We start from the raw sequence: 12992 nt of genomic DNA on the forward strand, positions 1-12992 counted from the left end.
CTCATGGTCTGTAAAGTTCTCTACTTTTGAGATATTTAGCAAGCAATATTGGAATCACCATGGTCACAACCATAAACTGTCAACTCCATCTGCCTGATAGATTAAGATAGAATATGAATAATGGTTCAAATATGTTACATTTAATTAGGTTTTAGAGTCATAATGCAACTGAGGAAAAACTAAATTGCTACTATGTATACCACTTAAATGAAGAATAAAAATGCCATTTCTGTTTCCGTAAAACATAAACTTTGTCAATTCTGAAAGATCTGATAGAATGGTTATGTTTTTATTGGGGATTGTCAACTCCGTCACTGATGGCTAACCCCCCTTAATGCAGATTATGTTTTTTGTCAATATTTAAAAATATATATTTTAATCAATGGACAATAATTGTATAACTGAAATGCATGTTATAGTGTCTAATGGAATTGACAAATCCAGTTAGTTGCTTTTTAAGAAGAGGAACGTGATTAAGAGGTTGTTCCTTTACATGGTGTGATAGCTTTCAAGAATCCCTGAGCTCTAAATCTGCAACATCTTCTCTCATCCTCACAGCAAAATGTGTAAAATAGCATGAAATTATGGAAATGTTTCTCTCTGCTCCATGGCAAAAAAATATATAATTGTTTTGCGGGGGCCCCGTGAAAATAAGCTACGCCACTGCCTGTACCCCTCTATCCACAGCTACTGATAGTCATGTTTTCATACAGGAAGTACAGCTTCTGGGCTCTGTGTGAGAGAGGTTTGTGTATGTGTGCTTCTGCAGGCCCATGAAGCCTGTGGTCCTCTGGAGATAGACTCTGCTCTCAGTGCTGTCCAAACTCTCAGGAGTGAGCTTCAAGATGCCAGGATGGCTGCGCACGATGGGCAGCTCAAACCACTTCCTGGGGAATCGGTCAGTTCATTATAGAATGCATTGATTTGTTCCAGTCATGCAAAGCAAATCTGCAGATGTGTGAAAATGCATGACTTGGTGCTCCTGTGTTGTCCCTACAGCTAGAGAAGTGTGCCCAGGACCTGGGTAGTACCTCCAAGGCTGTTGGCTCCTCTATGGCCCAGCTGCTGACCTGTGCTGCACAGGGCAATGAGCACTTCACAGGTAGGAAAGCAAACACAGCGTGCACTGAGAACTATTGAGCAGTACAAGAGGAATGTTCACCTAAACTGACAGACATCATTGAGTGGCTGTGTAGAACGTTTTTTTCTGGACTAGACTTATTATTTTCTGTCCTTTTTAGTTAGATGTTATTATTTGACATTAGGAACTGTTTCTTCAAATGTCACGATCAGCTACAGGGTCTCAGTAAAGGTCTACTCTACTAAGTGGGGTAAAGTAGGCAGTAGAAACCCTAACAATCATTCACTTTCCTTCTACCAATAGATATCCAAGTGTAATTCAATTCTTGATTTAGTGATGATGTTATCACTATTGCCTAAGAGCAAGCAATAAACCCAATGGGTCCTGCTGCACAGCCTGTCATTTTCTTTAGCCTCCATTCTAGCTCCATTTATTCTCTCAGGAGAATTGATGAAGACAGATTTGAATAGTGTCTTCTAACCATGGCTGCTCCCTCCCTCCCTCCCTGGCTGTGCTGCTTCACGCTGGGGCCCAGGGTGCTACTCTCTCCTCATTCATCTTATTTTCACTAGATTCAACATTCCATTAGCAATGGGCTCCACTCGGCTGGATAATGAAATTTGATGCAATTTGCTGCATTCCCTCATCTTAGCTTTGTGTGTAATAAGTAAAGCCCCAATCTCACATGGTGCCTCGTTCTCCTATCTATCTAATTTGTTTTAACAATAGGGGTGCTTTAGGTTGGGCTCACTGCTATTCCTACTGTTCAGTTACACATTACCAACAACTCATTCTATTCATTTTGAGCACTAAAGCTGCACCTCTGAATGTGTGTATGTCTTAATACAGGACATATTTAGTGAAGTGATAATGAGATTGAAAGGAAGTGAGATTCAGCTTGCAGTTTGTCGAGTGAATAAATCATGATGCAGCTATCCCGAGTCAGTAGGTTGTTTAGCTACATCTTAAAGAACAATGAAGAGGCACATTGGGATGTTGACACCAGGTTTTCAGTCATTATTTCCTGGACTAGCTTTGTTAATCCAACTCCAAGACTTCCACTCACTCCAACACTGTCTGTCTCTGTTGTGTGTAGGAGTGGCTGCCAGGGAGACTGCCCAGGCCTTGAGGACACTGGCCCAGGCAGCCAGAGGTGTCGCTGCCAGCACTAAGGAACCCCAGTCTGCGGCGGCCATGTTGGATTCTGCCCAGTACGTTATGGAGGGCTCTGCCATGCTCATCCATGAGGCCCACCAGGCCCTGGTCTCCCCCGGCGACGCAGAGAGTCAGCAAAGGCTAGCACAGGTGAGGAACTCCTGACATGCTGATGTACACATACATGTAATTCAATCATTGCCTCCAAACTGCTCGCGTGCGTCAACAAGCATCTGTGTAGCCAGGCGCTAACATAGAACTTGGTTCTATTTGCGATGCTTGATGTGCTGCAAGTCCCGCCTCTCCCATCTCATTGGTTTTTAGGAGCATATACCCACATGGGTGTTTGAAAGATGAACTGAGGTCCATACTCCAGTCCAATTGGTGGTGATAATGCACCTTAACGTTGGTTGCCAACCGCCATATAATGTCCAAAGAAGAAGAAGCCTGAAGGAGGAGAGACTACTAGAAAATAACTTGGTTTACCCTTTTATCTGTGGATTAATTGAGTAGAGGACCTTGTGCATTTCAGGTATAATAACAACCCTATGTTTATATCCCAGGACAAATTATCTAGCACCAAAAAGCTAGCTAGCTAAATTGCCATAAATGCTTAATGCTTTTCGACCTTACCCAAATTAATATAAACTCAGAAAAACATGTCCCTTTTTCAGGACCCTGCCTTTCAAAGATAATTCGTAAAAATCCAAATAACTTCACAGATCTTCATTGTAAAGGGTTTAAACACTGTTTCCCATGCTTTTTCAATTAACCATAAACAATCAATGAACATACACCTGTGGAACGGTCGTTAAGACCCTAATAGCTTACAGATTGTAGGCAATTAAGGTCGCCGTTATGAAAACTTAGGACACTAAAGAGGCCTTTCTACTGACTCTGGCAAAAACACCAAAAGAAAGATGCCCAGGTTCCCTGCTCATCTGCATGAACATTCCTTAGGCATGCTGTAAGGAGGCATGAGGACTGCAGATGTTGCCAGGGCAATAAATTGCAATGTCTGTACTGTGAGACAGGACGGACAGCTGAACATCCTCACAGTGGCAGACCACGTGTAACAACACCTGCACAGGATCGGTACATCCGAACATCACACCTGTGGGACAGGTACAGGATGGCACAACAACTGCCCGAGTTACACCAGGAACGCACAATCCCTCCATCAGTGCTCAGACTGTCCGCAATAGGCTGAGAGAGGCTGGACTGAGGGCTTGTAGGACTGTTGTAAGGCAGATCTTCACCAGACATCCCCGGCAACAGCGTTGCCTATGGGCACAAACCCACCGTCGTTGGACGAGACAGGACTGGCACAAAGTTCTCTTCACTGATGAGTCGCGGTTTTGTCTCACCAGGGGTGATGGTTGGATTCGTGTTTATCGTTGAAGGAATGAGATTAAACCGAGGCCTGTACTCTGGAGCGGGATCGATTTGGAGGTGGAGGGTCCGTCATGGTCTGGGGCGGTGTGTCACAGCATCATCGGACTGAGCTTGTTGTCTTTGCAGGCAATCTCAACGCTGTGCGTTACAGGGAAGACATCCTCCTCCCTCATGTGGTACCCTTCCTGCAGGCTCATCCTGACATGACCATCCGGAATGACAATGCTACCAGCCATACTGCTCGTTCTTGGGTGTGATTTCCTGCAAGACAGGAATGTCAGTGTTTTGCCATGGCCAGCGAAGAGCCCGGATCTCAATCCCATTGAGCACGTCTGGGACCTGTTGGATCGGAGGGTGAGGGCTAGGGCCATTCCCCCCAGAAATGTCTGGGAACTTGCAGGTGCCTTGGGGAAAGAGTGGGGTAACATTTCACAGCAAGAACGGGCAAATCTGGTGCAGTCCATGAGGAGGAGATGCACTGCAGTACTTAATGCAGCTGGTGAACACACCAGATACTGACTGTTACTTTTGATTTTGACCTCACCTTTGTTCAGGGACACATTATTCCATTTCTGTTAGTCACATGTCTTTGGATCTTGTTCAGTTTATGTCTCAGTTGTTGAATCTTATGTTCATTCAAATATTTACAGATGTTAAGTGCTGAAAATAAACGCAGTTGACAATGAGAGGATGTTTCTTTTTTTGCTGAGTTTAGTTGGTTCAGAGTTTGTTTTGCTAATATTTATTTCAACCTGCGTGTCCTGATCGCGTCTGGTGTGGATGGACAAAATCAACATGCAAGCAATGGCACATGCGTGTGCCCGGTCTAGTCAGCGTGTGACAGATTTCCTGTATTGACGTCCTATTGAGACAGTTGTGTTAATGTTCCAAGCACAGTCTTTTCTGTTGGGCTCTTTCCTCTCCTCTACATTCTGGATGATAACCGATTTGTAAACCCTGCTACTTTCCACAACAATTATCTGCTTTAAGGGTTGCTATTTTCTCTTCTCAGTCTCCTGCTCACAGGAACGCTAGCTCCAGTAAAACTGCTTATTTGCAGCAGGGCCCTTTGGGAGATAAACATATTGGTTGGCATATGTCTGTGACGGTAGCATAAATTAGTGACATGGATTGTCGTGCTCCGCTTGCAGGCTGATTTGCATTTAAGATGTTTTTCCTTCTCAGAGCTGTGCTCTGTGACTGTGGAGCGTGGTTAGAATGTGTAATGTCAGCCCACTGACAGGCTGATCTGTGATGTGTTGCAGGTGGCCAAGGCAGTGTCCCACTCTCTGAATAACTGTGTGAACTGCCTGCCTGGCCAGAAGGATGTGGACATGGCCCTAAGAAGCATCGGAGAGGCCAGTAAGAAGCTGCTGGTGGACACTGTGAGTCCTGCTGCCAGACCGGCGAGGCTGCAGTTTGGAGTGTTGATTTTATTACACACGAGTGCTTATAGAGAGTCAATGCTGTCCTAAACCTAAATATACAGTTGGCATATTTTACCTCTAGTCATTAATCATCTATGCAGACATTTCACAACTCCAAGGAAAAATTGAACATAAACATAACACAAATACCATACGGATTATTATGTAACAAATAATACTGATAATAATGTACGGACTACTATACTTGTGTTTTTCCTGTATGTCTCCAGCTCCCCCCCTGCAGTAAGTCCTTCCAGGATGCTCAGAGTGAGCTGAACCATACTGCTGCAGAGCTCAACCACTCAGCAGGAGATGTGGTCCATTCCTCCCGGGGTACCAGCAGCCAACTGGCCGTGGCTTCTGGGAAATTCAGTGAGGACTTTGATGAGTTCCTGGACGCCGGCATTGAGATGGCTGGACACACTCAAGTAGGTATCATTATCTGTAGCAGGTCGCAACAGCCCCATAGAAATATCTGATTCCTCTCCTGTGAAATAGGTCTGGACAAATGTTATGACGCCTGAATATACTGTTGGTGGACAGGAGCGGTTTAGATTTAATAGGATAAAATGGAAATGCCTCTGAGGTAGTCATGTTGAGTATCTTCACATTTTTCTGTCACTTGAGCACTTAAGCTATTTTGATTAATTTGTTAATTAGGCCTTTTCATCTAATTTACTTAGGCACATGATTGTCCCCGAGAGCGCTAACACAGTCAGACATAATGAGATCTATGATGATGTTCTGGTTATTTTGCTCATTAATTTGGATAGATTGTGTGGGAGAGCAGTTGATGTAGCATGACACACAGGCCTTAATCAAGCTTAAATTAGTAGGGGACTGGCTGGCTGAGGTGGGGGACACCGTTCACATGATGCCAGTTTCATAGGCCATTCCACCAGATAGACAGTGTGACAGTTGTTGACAATAAGTACAGTTGCATTTTCCTGGAGAGATGCGTCTTAAATAACATGTTGACCACTCTTCAACATATTTTATTCCAAGAAACAGCTGAGTTGTCTTGTGACTTTGTCATTTGCAGTCCCAAGAGGACCAAATCACAGTGATTGGCAACCTGAAGAACATCTCCATGGCATCCAGCAAGCTCCTTCTGGCAGCCAAGTCCCTGTCAGTGGATCCTGGAGCAGCTAACGCCAAGAACCTGTTAGCTGCTGCAGCAAGGTGAGGCCACTCTATATGGAGCTGAATGGCATAGAATAAGGATGTCACTTATCACAAACTACTTGAGTATAAGGAGGGTCTACATTAGCACAAAGTAAGACTGTAAGGAGTGACTTAGATTAAGTCCATTAAATCAAAAACATATTCATATACTGTATATTCTGACTCGGTTTTCATTTAAATCCACATTAAACACGTACACTATCTCCATTCTATGAAACATCTCTGCTGTGGTTGTACGGCCCATTTCACAGCATGTTGCTAGGCTGAGAGATAGACAGAGATAGTAGGGTAGAATCCCCCCTGGTGGAGAGATGGCAGGCAGCTGGCCCCGCTGGGCTTTGAGCCTGACTGACTTCCCTCTCTTTAATTGTGCAGATGGAAGCCATGGCTGGAGCTTGTCTGTAATCACTAAGCACAGCCTCCACACTCCTGTACAGTGTGGGATTGTCAGAGAGAGAGAGGGGCGATGGGCTCTGCCATGCATGTGTAAAGTAAAAGTGTATGCGTGTGTGTGTGTATATAGAGAGATGTGAGTGCTGAAAAGCCCTGTGCCGTTGCCCTTGTGTTTCAGAGCGGTGACAGAGAGCATTAATCAGCTCATCACACTGTGTACCCAGCAGGCACCGGGCCAGAAGGAGTGTGACAACGCTCTGAGAGAACTGGAGGTAGCTGTTTTACTGTACACTAAACAACCCTTTTTATGTCCAGGCTAGGTAATATTCATGTTTATTTCAGTCTACACAAAGTAAAGGGTTTTGATGTAGTAACTTTTTGTGGATCTGTCTCCGTCTGTTAGTACATTCGTACGTTCATACATTAGTCACGTGATATCTTAGACAGCACTAGTCTGGTTTTGTTGAAAATTATGTGTCTTGCCAAAGAGATCCATAATTAACAACATTACGCTGATTGGCTCAAGGGGGGGGCGCTGCATCATTCGTGGGGAATGAGATATTTACTGCTGCCTTGTTTTGTTTTGATTTGAATCCTGTAAAGCAGTGGTTTACCATTCCAATTCATTAATGATGGACGAATTGGATTATATTTAACGGCTGAATGAGATGCATGTTGCTGAGGGTTTCTGTATTGACATTATTTTATGCTCTGTCTCCATAGAAAATAATTACCAAGTCGTTTACTTCCTCTGTGCCTTGAGCCCCTTCAGCCCATGTCCCCTCCTTTTCACACGCTGTGATAGTTATTACCGGTCTCGCTCTGTATCCCTCCTGCATAACATTGAATGACAGTCACCATTAATTTCAACCCCTGGAGTACCACTAATTATACTTTTATGTAACTAACAGATCTGTGGGTTATTCTCCTAAGTGACTGAGTAATAGTGCTTGGCGAAATGACTTCCCTCTATAAGTTAAAGATTACTTCATAACAGACCTATTAAAAACAGTTGGACTTGTTTTTCATGCAGCACACATTTTAATTCCCCCAAGTTGGATATCAGATTGGTTCAGCAGTTTGTGCTCTCCTTATTGTTGAGCCCCTCTCTCTCTGTGTACAGGCTGTGAGAGGATTGCTGGACAACCCCAGTGAGCCTGTCAGTGAGCTCTCCTACTTTGACTGCATCGAGAGTGTCATGGAGAACTCAAAGGTAAAGCCTTACAAAACATTCATAGGCATCATAGACTTTAAATATCAGCAATATCTAACGTAATAGACAGCTGAAGAGGTAATCTTACAGTTTACTTCCATTTCTCCATGTGCAGGTTCTTGGAGAGTCCATGGCGGGGATTTCTCAGCACTGTAAGACGGGCAACGTGCCAGCGTTTGGCGATTGTGTGGGAGTGGCGTCCAAGGCCCTGTGTGGGTTGACGGAGGCGGCTGGACAGGTGAGATCCCAGCCTAGTACTGACTGACTGTCTGGAGCCTACAGCCTCCCTTCCACTCCTCCCTGCTATCTGGTCTGAGTCTGGCACACAACCAACAGTCCCTATCAGCTCTAGACCTCTGTTCATGTTTAGTTACAGCACCTACATGTACCTCTCTCTAAATCAGAAACGAAGCCATGAGCGTTCCTCTCTCCTCTCTATCCTTCTCCCCACACTGCAGGCCTCCTACCTAGTGGGTGTGTCCGATCCAAACAGCCAATCTGGTCAAGAGGGTCTGGTGGATCCAATCCAGTTTGCCCGGGCCAACCAGGCTATTCAGATGGCCTGTCAAAACCTGGTGGACCCAGCCAGCAGCCCCTCTCAGGTGAGAAGACCAATGTAGTGAGACATTTATTGAGATAATGAATCTATTATACAAATAGTGACTTAATCAAATGGATTGTTAAATTTGAACATCAACATAACATCAAACTTGTTCTCACAATATGCATCTTTAGAGAAATGTTTATTCTGCTTTGTTTGTAATTTGTTTTGTTTGTGTTTGTATGTTTATTAGGTTCTGTCCGCAGCGACGATTGTAGCCAAGCATACCTCAGCTCTTTGCAATGCCTGCCGCCTGGCCTCGTCCAAGACATCCAACCCTGTGGCCAGGAGACACTTTGTTCAGTCAGCCAAAGAGGTTGCAAACACCACGGCCAACCTTGTGAAAACTATAAAGGTATGTGTACTCTCTGCCATGGTCCACTCATAAATGGTATTCTTGTACTTTGTGCCTTCAGGAAAAGTAGATGTATTGATGTTCTCTGTTTCACTTAAAATATTTCCGTCATTTGTAATGAAGACAGATGGCTATATTGTGTAGCTGAGTTGGAGTGTTGGCTTAGGAGGTCATGTCCAGTTGTTTTCTTCCAGGCCTTGGATGGGGATTTCTCAGAGGAGAACAGAAACAGGTGCCATGTTGCTACAACTCCACTTATCGAGGCTGTAGAGAATCTATCCACATTTTCCTCCAACCCGGAGTTTGCTAGTATCCCTGCACAGATCAGCAATGAGGTTCGTATGAGTGCTTGTTCAGGGGGTGACTTTGTATTGTGCAATATGTAAGCTCTTCAGTAAAAATACACATTTGTCATTATCTATATGAAAATTAAAATGCAGTTCTTGCTCAGAGGACCATTTTTTTTATCTCCTAAGAGGTTTCTTCAGACTACATTGTCACGTTGTTTTATTTGTCTGCTTCCTCATACATTCTGTAATATAAAGGAGACGGCAAAGCTACTCCTACAGATTCCATGAATACATTGGTGACTAGGGAATTCAATCCCCTTGAAATAGGACCTCCGATATAGAGCCAGTACAGTGCAGGAAAGCGGGTGGAATTGGTTTGATGCACCATTTCCCTCTAATTTATTTAATGTCGGTAAATGGCTCAAGGAGAAATCGGATGTGTTTTATGTTACAATGTAGCAGAAAGAGTCCTCACACAGCCTTAAAAGCGTTGACTGTTATCTGTTGGAGGGCAGTGTTTAACTGCTCTCACTCTCAGCACAGCTGCTCTAATCTTCAGCTTGTTAATCTAATTGTCGAGGGAGGCTTTAGCTGCCATCATAAAGACTCTAGGTGTGCCTCTGCATCTCTGTGTGAAGCAGAACAATAATAATAGTAAGAGATCAATGACATCTGTGTAGTGTGTTGCTATTGAGCTGTTAGTTAGTCACTGTCCTCCCCTCCCTCCCTCCCTCTTTCCCATTTCCAGGGCTCTGCAGCCCAGGAGCCCATCATGCGTTCAGCCTGCTCCATGCTGGACAGCTCCACCCTGCTCCTGGAGACTGCCCGCTCGCTCATCATCAACCCCAAAGACCCGCCCACCTGGTCCATCCTGGCTGGGCACTCCCGCACCGTCTCTGACTCCATCAAGAGCCTCATCACCTCCATCAGGTCAGCACAGACCCCTCTGGTTCTGCACTATGGTGCTCTAGATATTATCATGTTAAGGCCTTGCCGGACAACTCACCCAGAATATAATTCCACTGCTCTATCGATCGTGCATATATTCAGAATCTGCCATCCTAGAAGTTGTTTGTGTGAGTTCAAAGTGAAGGGCTTTGTACAAAACAAATTAATCAGCGATCGGATCGTCTCTAAGAAATCTATCCAATCAGAGTATCAAAGTTGATAACACCGTCATGTAGGCTGGCTCCTGAACCCAACCCATCGGTTTCTGGGAGTAATCACAACGGTCAGAATATGTTTGCGTTCTAGAAATCGTAGGGGAGGGAGGCAAATCCAGACTCATGGTGGAGAAGAAACGTCAGTTTGGCCAGAGCGCTGTGGATGGGGCAGCCAGGCAAATTGAGACTCGGGGTGAGGGGGAGTTCAGCTATCTCTGAGTAACTGTCGGTTCGACTGAGCAGTGAGTTGACATGTAATTTATGGTGGTTGGGTTTCCACCTGCCATGTAATAGGAAGAGGAATGCTCTAGGGCACTGATAAAGATGAGTAGGCAGAGTTCCGTTGGAGTATCTGCTGTGCTGCTGGTGCTGCTTAGACAGATTTCTTATACTTAGAAAGACCCTCCTGCTGTTTTGAATAGAAGTGTCTTCCCTCATTATCTCTCACACAGAGTAAATTGCCCCTTAGCTTCAGAACATTTTGCATCTGGTCAACCTCTAGAGACTGTGTTTGCAAAAAGTGTACCTAGTATACATGATTTTCCTTCTTTGAGGTGTGATACTGCATTAATAACCTGCTTGTAGAAGTACTGCCTTGTTCCTATTTGTCATGATACTGTTGGTAGGGACAAGGCACCAGGGCAGAGAGAGTGTGACTTCTCCATTGATAACATCAACAAGTGTGTCCGGGACATCGAGCAGGCTTCTCTAGCTGCTGTGGGCCAGAGCCTACAGGGATGTAGGGATGACATATCTTTGGAAGTAAGTTTGAACTGTCATATCATCACTATAATTGCTTTTTGTTCATTTTCATTTTCCCAATCGTAACTCGATGCTGCCCCCTTAGGCTTTGCAGGAGCAGCTGACATCGTCGGTGCAGGAGATTGGACATCTCATCGATCCTATCAATACTGCAGCCAGGGGTGAAGCTGCCCAGCTGGGACACAAGGTACTAGTCTGGGACCATTCCCCTAAAGGGAGAAAGTCCTGTCTCCTAGATCCACTCCTCTTATACAATCTGTGTCTCATACTGTTACATGATACTGTTTCTCCCAGGTGACCCAGCTGGCCAGCTACTTTGAGCCCCTCATCGTGGCGTCTGTTGGCCTGGCCTCTAAGATCGTGGACCAGCAGCAGCAGATGAACATCCTGGACCAGACTAAGACCCTGTCAGAGTCCGCCCTGCAGATGCTTTACGCAGCCAAGGAGGGAGGTGGAAACCCTAAGGTAATGTTACTGTACAACACAGGGCACAGAGGCCATGTTTGAGCAATGGAGCAAAACTTAATTAGTATAGATTTGTGTGCACCTCGTTCCACAATCTATCGTATTGCTTATTGTAGTTGCATAGCCATGTGTATTGATAAGATGAAGATCTTTGAGTTTCACGGTGGCCTGGTGTGTTTACTGCGTGTCCAGGCGGCCCACACCCACGACGCCATATCAGAGGCTGCCCAGCTGATGAAGGAGGCTGTGGACGACATCATGGTGACTCTGAACGAGGCGGCCAGTGAGGGCGGCATGGTGGGAGGCATGGTGGAGGCTATCGCTGAGGCCATGGGCAGGGTGAGTGGGGCTGGTGTCCTGTACAGTAGGGTGTGTAGTACTGTATAGTAGTAGTGTGTATGTGTGTACATGTGCATGTACAGTATATCACAGGAAGTTGGTGGCACCTTAATTGGAAAGAATGGGCTCGTGGTAATGACTGGAGCGGATAGTGGAATGGTATCAAATACGTCAAACGCATGGTTTCCATGGTTTCCAGGTGTTCCAGGTGTCATTCCATTTGCTCTGTTCCGTACATTATTATGAGCCGTTCTCCCCTCAGCAGCCTCCACTGGTGTCTATGTGCATGTGTACTGTGGCCCCAAGCAGCTCAGGAGTAGAGCTCCCCTGAGAACACTCATCTCTTCCAACTGCTTTAAGATGACTCCACCACAGTGGGCGGGCAGAGAAACATCCTCTAACTGACACTCATTAGTGAGATGGATGGGAAGTGTCAGGTCCAGGCCTCAGAGCTGTCAGCTGTCACTCATCCACTGGCTGTCACTCATCCACTGGCTGTCACCCTCCGTCTCCTAAGATCTGTCACAGACTTGATAATAATGAATTATGCCTGCATTCTTGATTGGCTGAATGCTTCTATCAGAGGTTGTTCTCTATATGTTTCCAGCCCTTTGAATTCGATTTCTGTTACTGCATAGAAAATAACACATTGAGCGGCCTTAAGTGGATATCTGCATTCTGCAACATATTTATGCAGAGAGTTCATTGAATAAAGAAAAGCTTTATTCAAATGTGTGATAGATGCTTGGTTGATATTCATATGTGTAGATTATGTACAGTACTAGGTTGAATATTTTAAAACGAGTCGTGCTTTTCCCTCTGCAGTTGGATGAGGGCACTCCCCCTGAACCAGAAGGATCCTTTGTGGATTACCAGACCACCATGGTGAAATACTCCAAGGCCATCGCCATCACAACTCAGGAGATGGTGAGCACAAACAACTACCTCATAAATATACAATGTAGCCTTATAGATATAGACCTCTTCATCATTTCTGAAATAACTCAATCACAGTCATGTTATGACCTTGTTCTGACTGTGTCCCCAGATGACTAAGTCGGTGACATGTCCAGAGGAGCTGGGTGGCCTGGCCTCGCAGGTGACTGTAGACTACAGCCAGTTAGCCCACCAAGGTCACATGGCAGCTGCCACCGCAGAACCAAAAGAG

The 12992-nt window shown here is 45.2% G+C and overlaps 1 protein-coding gene across 1 annotated transcript in view; it reads left to right on the forward strand.

Annotated features, from left to right (window-relative positions):
* Nucleotides 1–12992, forward strand: part of tln2b (talin 2b) — a 143244-nt gene that overhangs the window by 100559 nt on the left and 29693 nt on the right. The window contains exons 25-43 of the mRNA XM_024379468.2: nt 770–898; nt 1000–1102; nt 2178–2386; nt 4897–5016; nt 5289–5486; nt 6101–6240; nt 6815–6908; nt 7760–7849; nt 7965–8087; nt 8308–8451; nt 8644–8805; nt 9000–9140; nt 9844–10025; nt 10885–11020; nt 11106–11207; nt 11315–11485; nt 11678–11824; nt 12650–12751; nt 12873–12992. Coding sequence (XP_024235236.1) covers nt 770–898; nt 1000–1102; nt 2178–2386; nt 4897–5016; nt 5289–5486; nt 6101–6240; nt 6815–6908; nt 7760–7849; nt 7965–8087; nt 8308–8451; nt 8644–8805; nt 9000–9140; nt 9844–10025; nt 10885–11020; nt 11106–11207; nt 11315–11485; nt 11678–11824; nt 12650–12751; nt 12873–12992 — 2613 coding nt within the window. The remainder of the gene's footprint in view (nt 1–769; nt 899–999; nt 1103–2177; nt 2387–4896; nt 5017–5288; nt 5487–6100; nt 6241–6814; nt 6909–7759; nt 7850–7964; nt 8088–8307; nt 8452–8643; nt 8806–8999; nt 9141–9843; nt 10026–10884; nt 11021–11105; nt 11208–11314; nt 11486–11677; nt 11825–12649; nt 12752–12872) is intronic.

Source organism: Oncorhynchus tshawytscha, linkage group LG19 (assembly GCF_018296145.1).
Source record: "Oncorhynchus tshawytscha isolate Ot180627B linkage group LG19, Otsh_v2.0, whole genome shotgun sequence".
Taxonomy (NCBI): domain Eukaryota; kingdom Metazoa; phylum Chordata; class Actinopteri; order Salmoniformes; family Salmonidae; genus Oncorhynchus; species Oncorhynchus tshawytscha.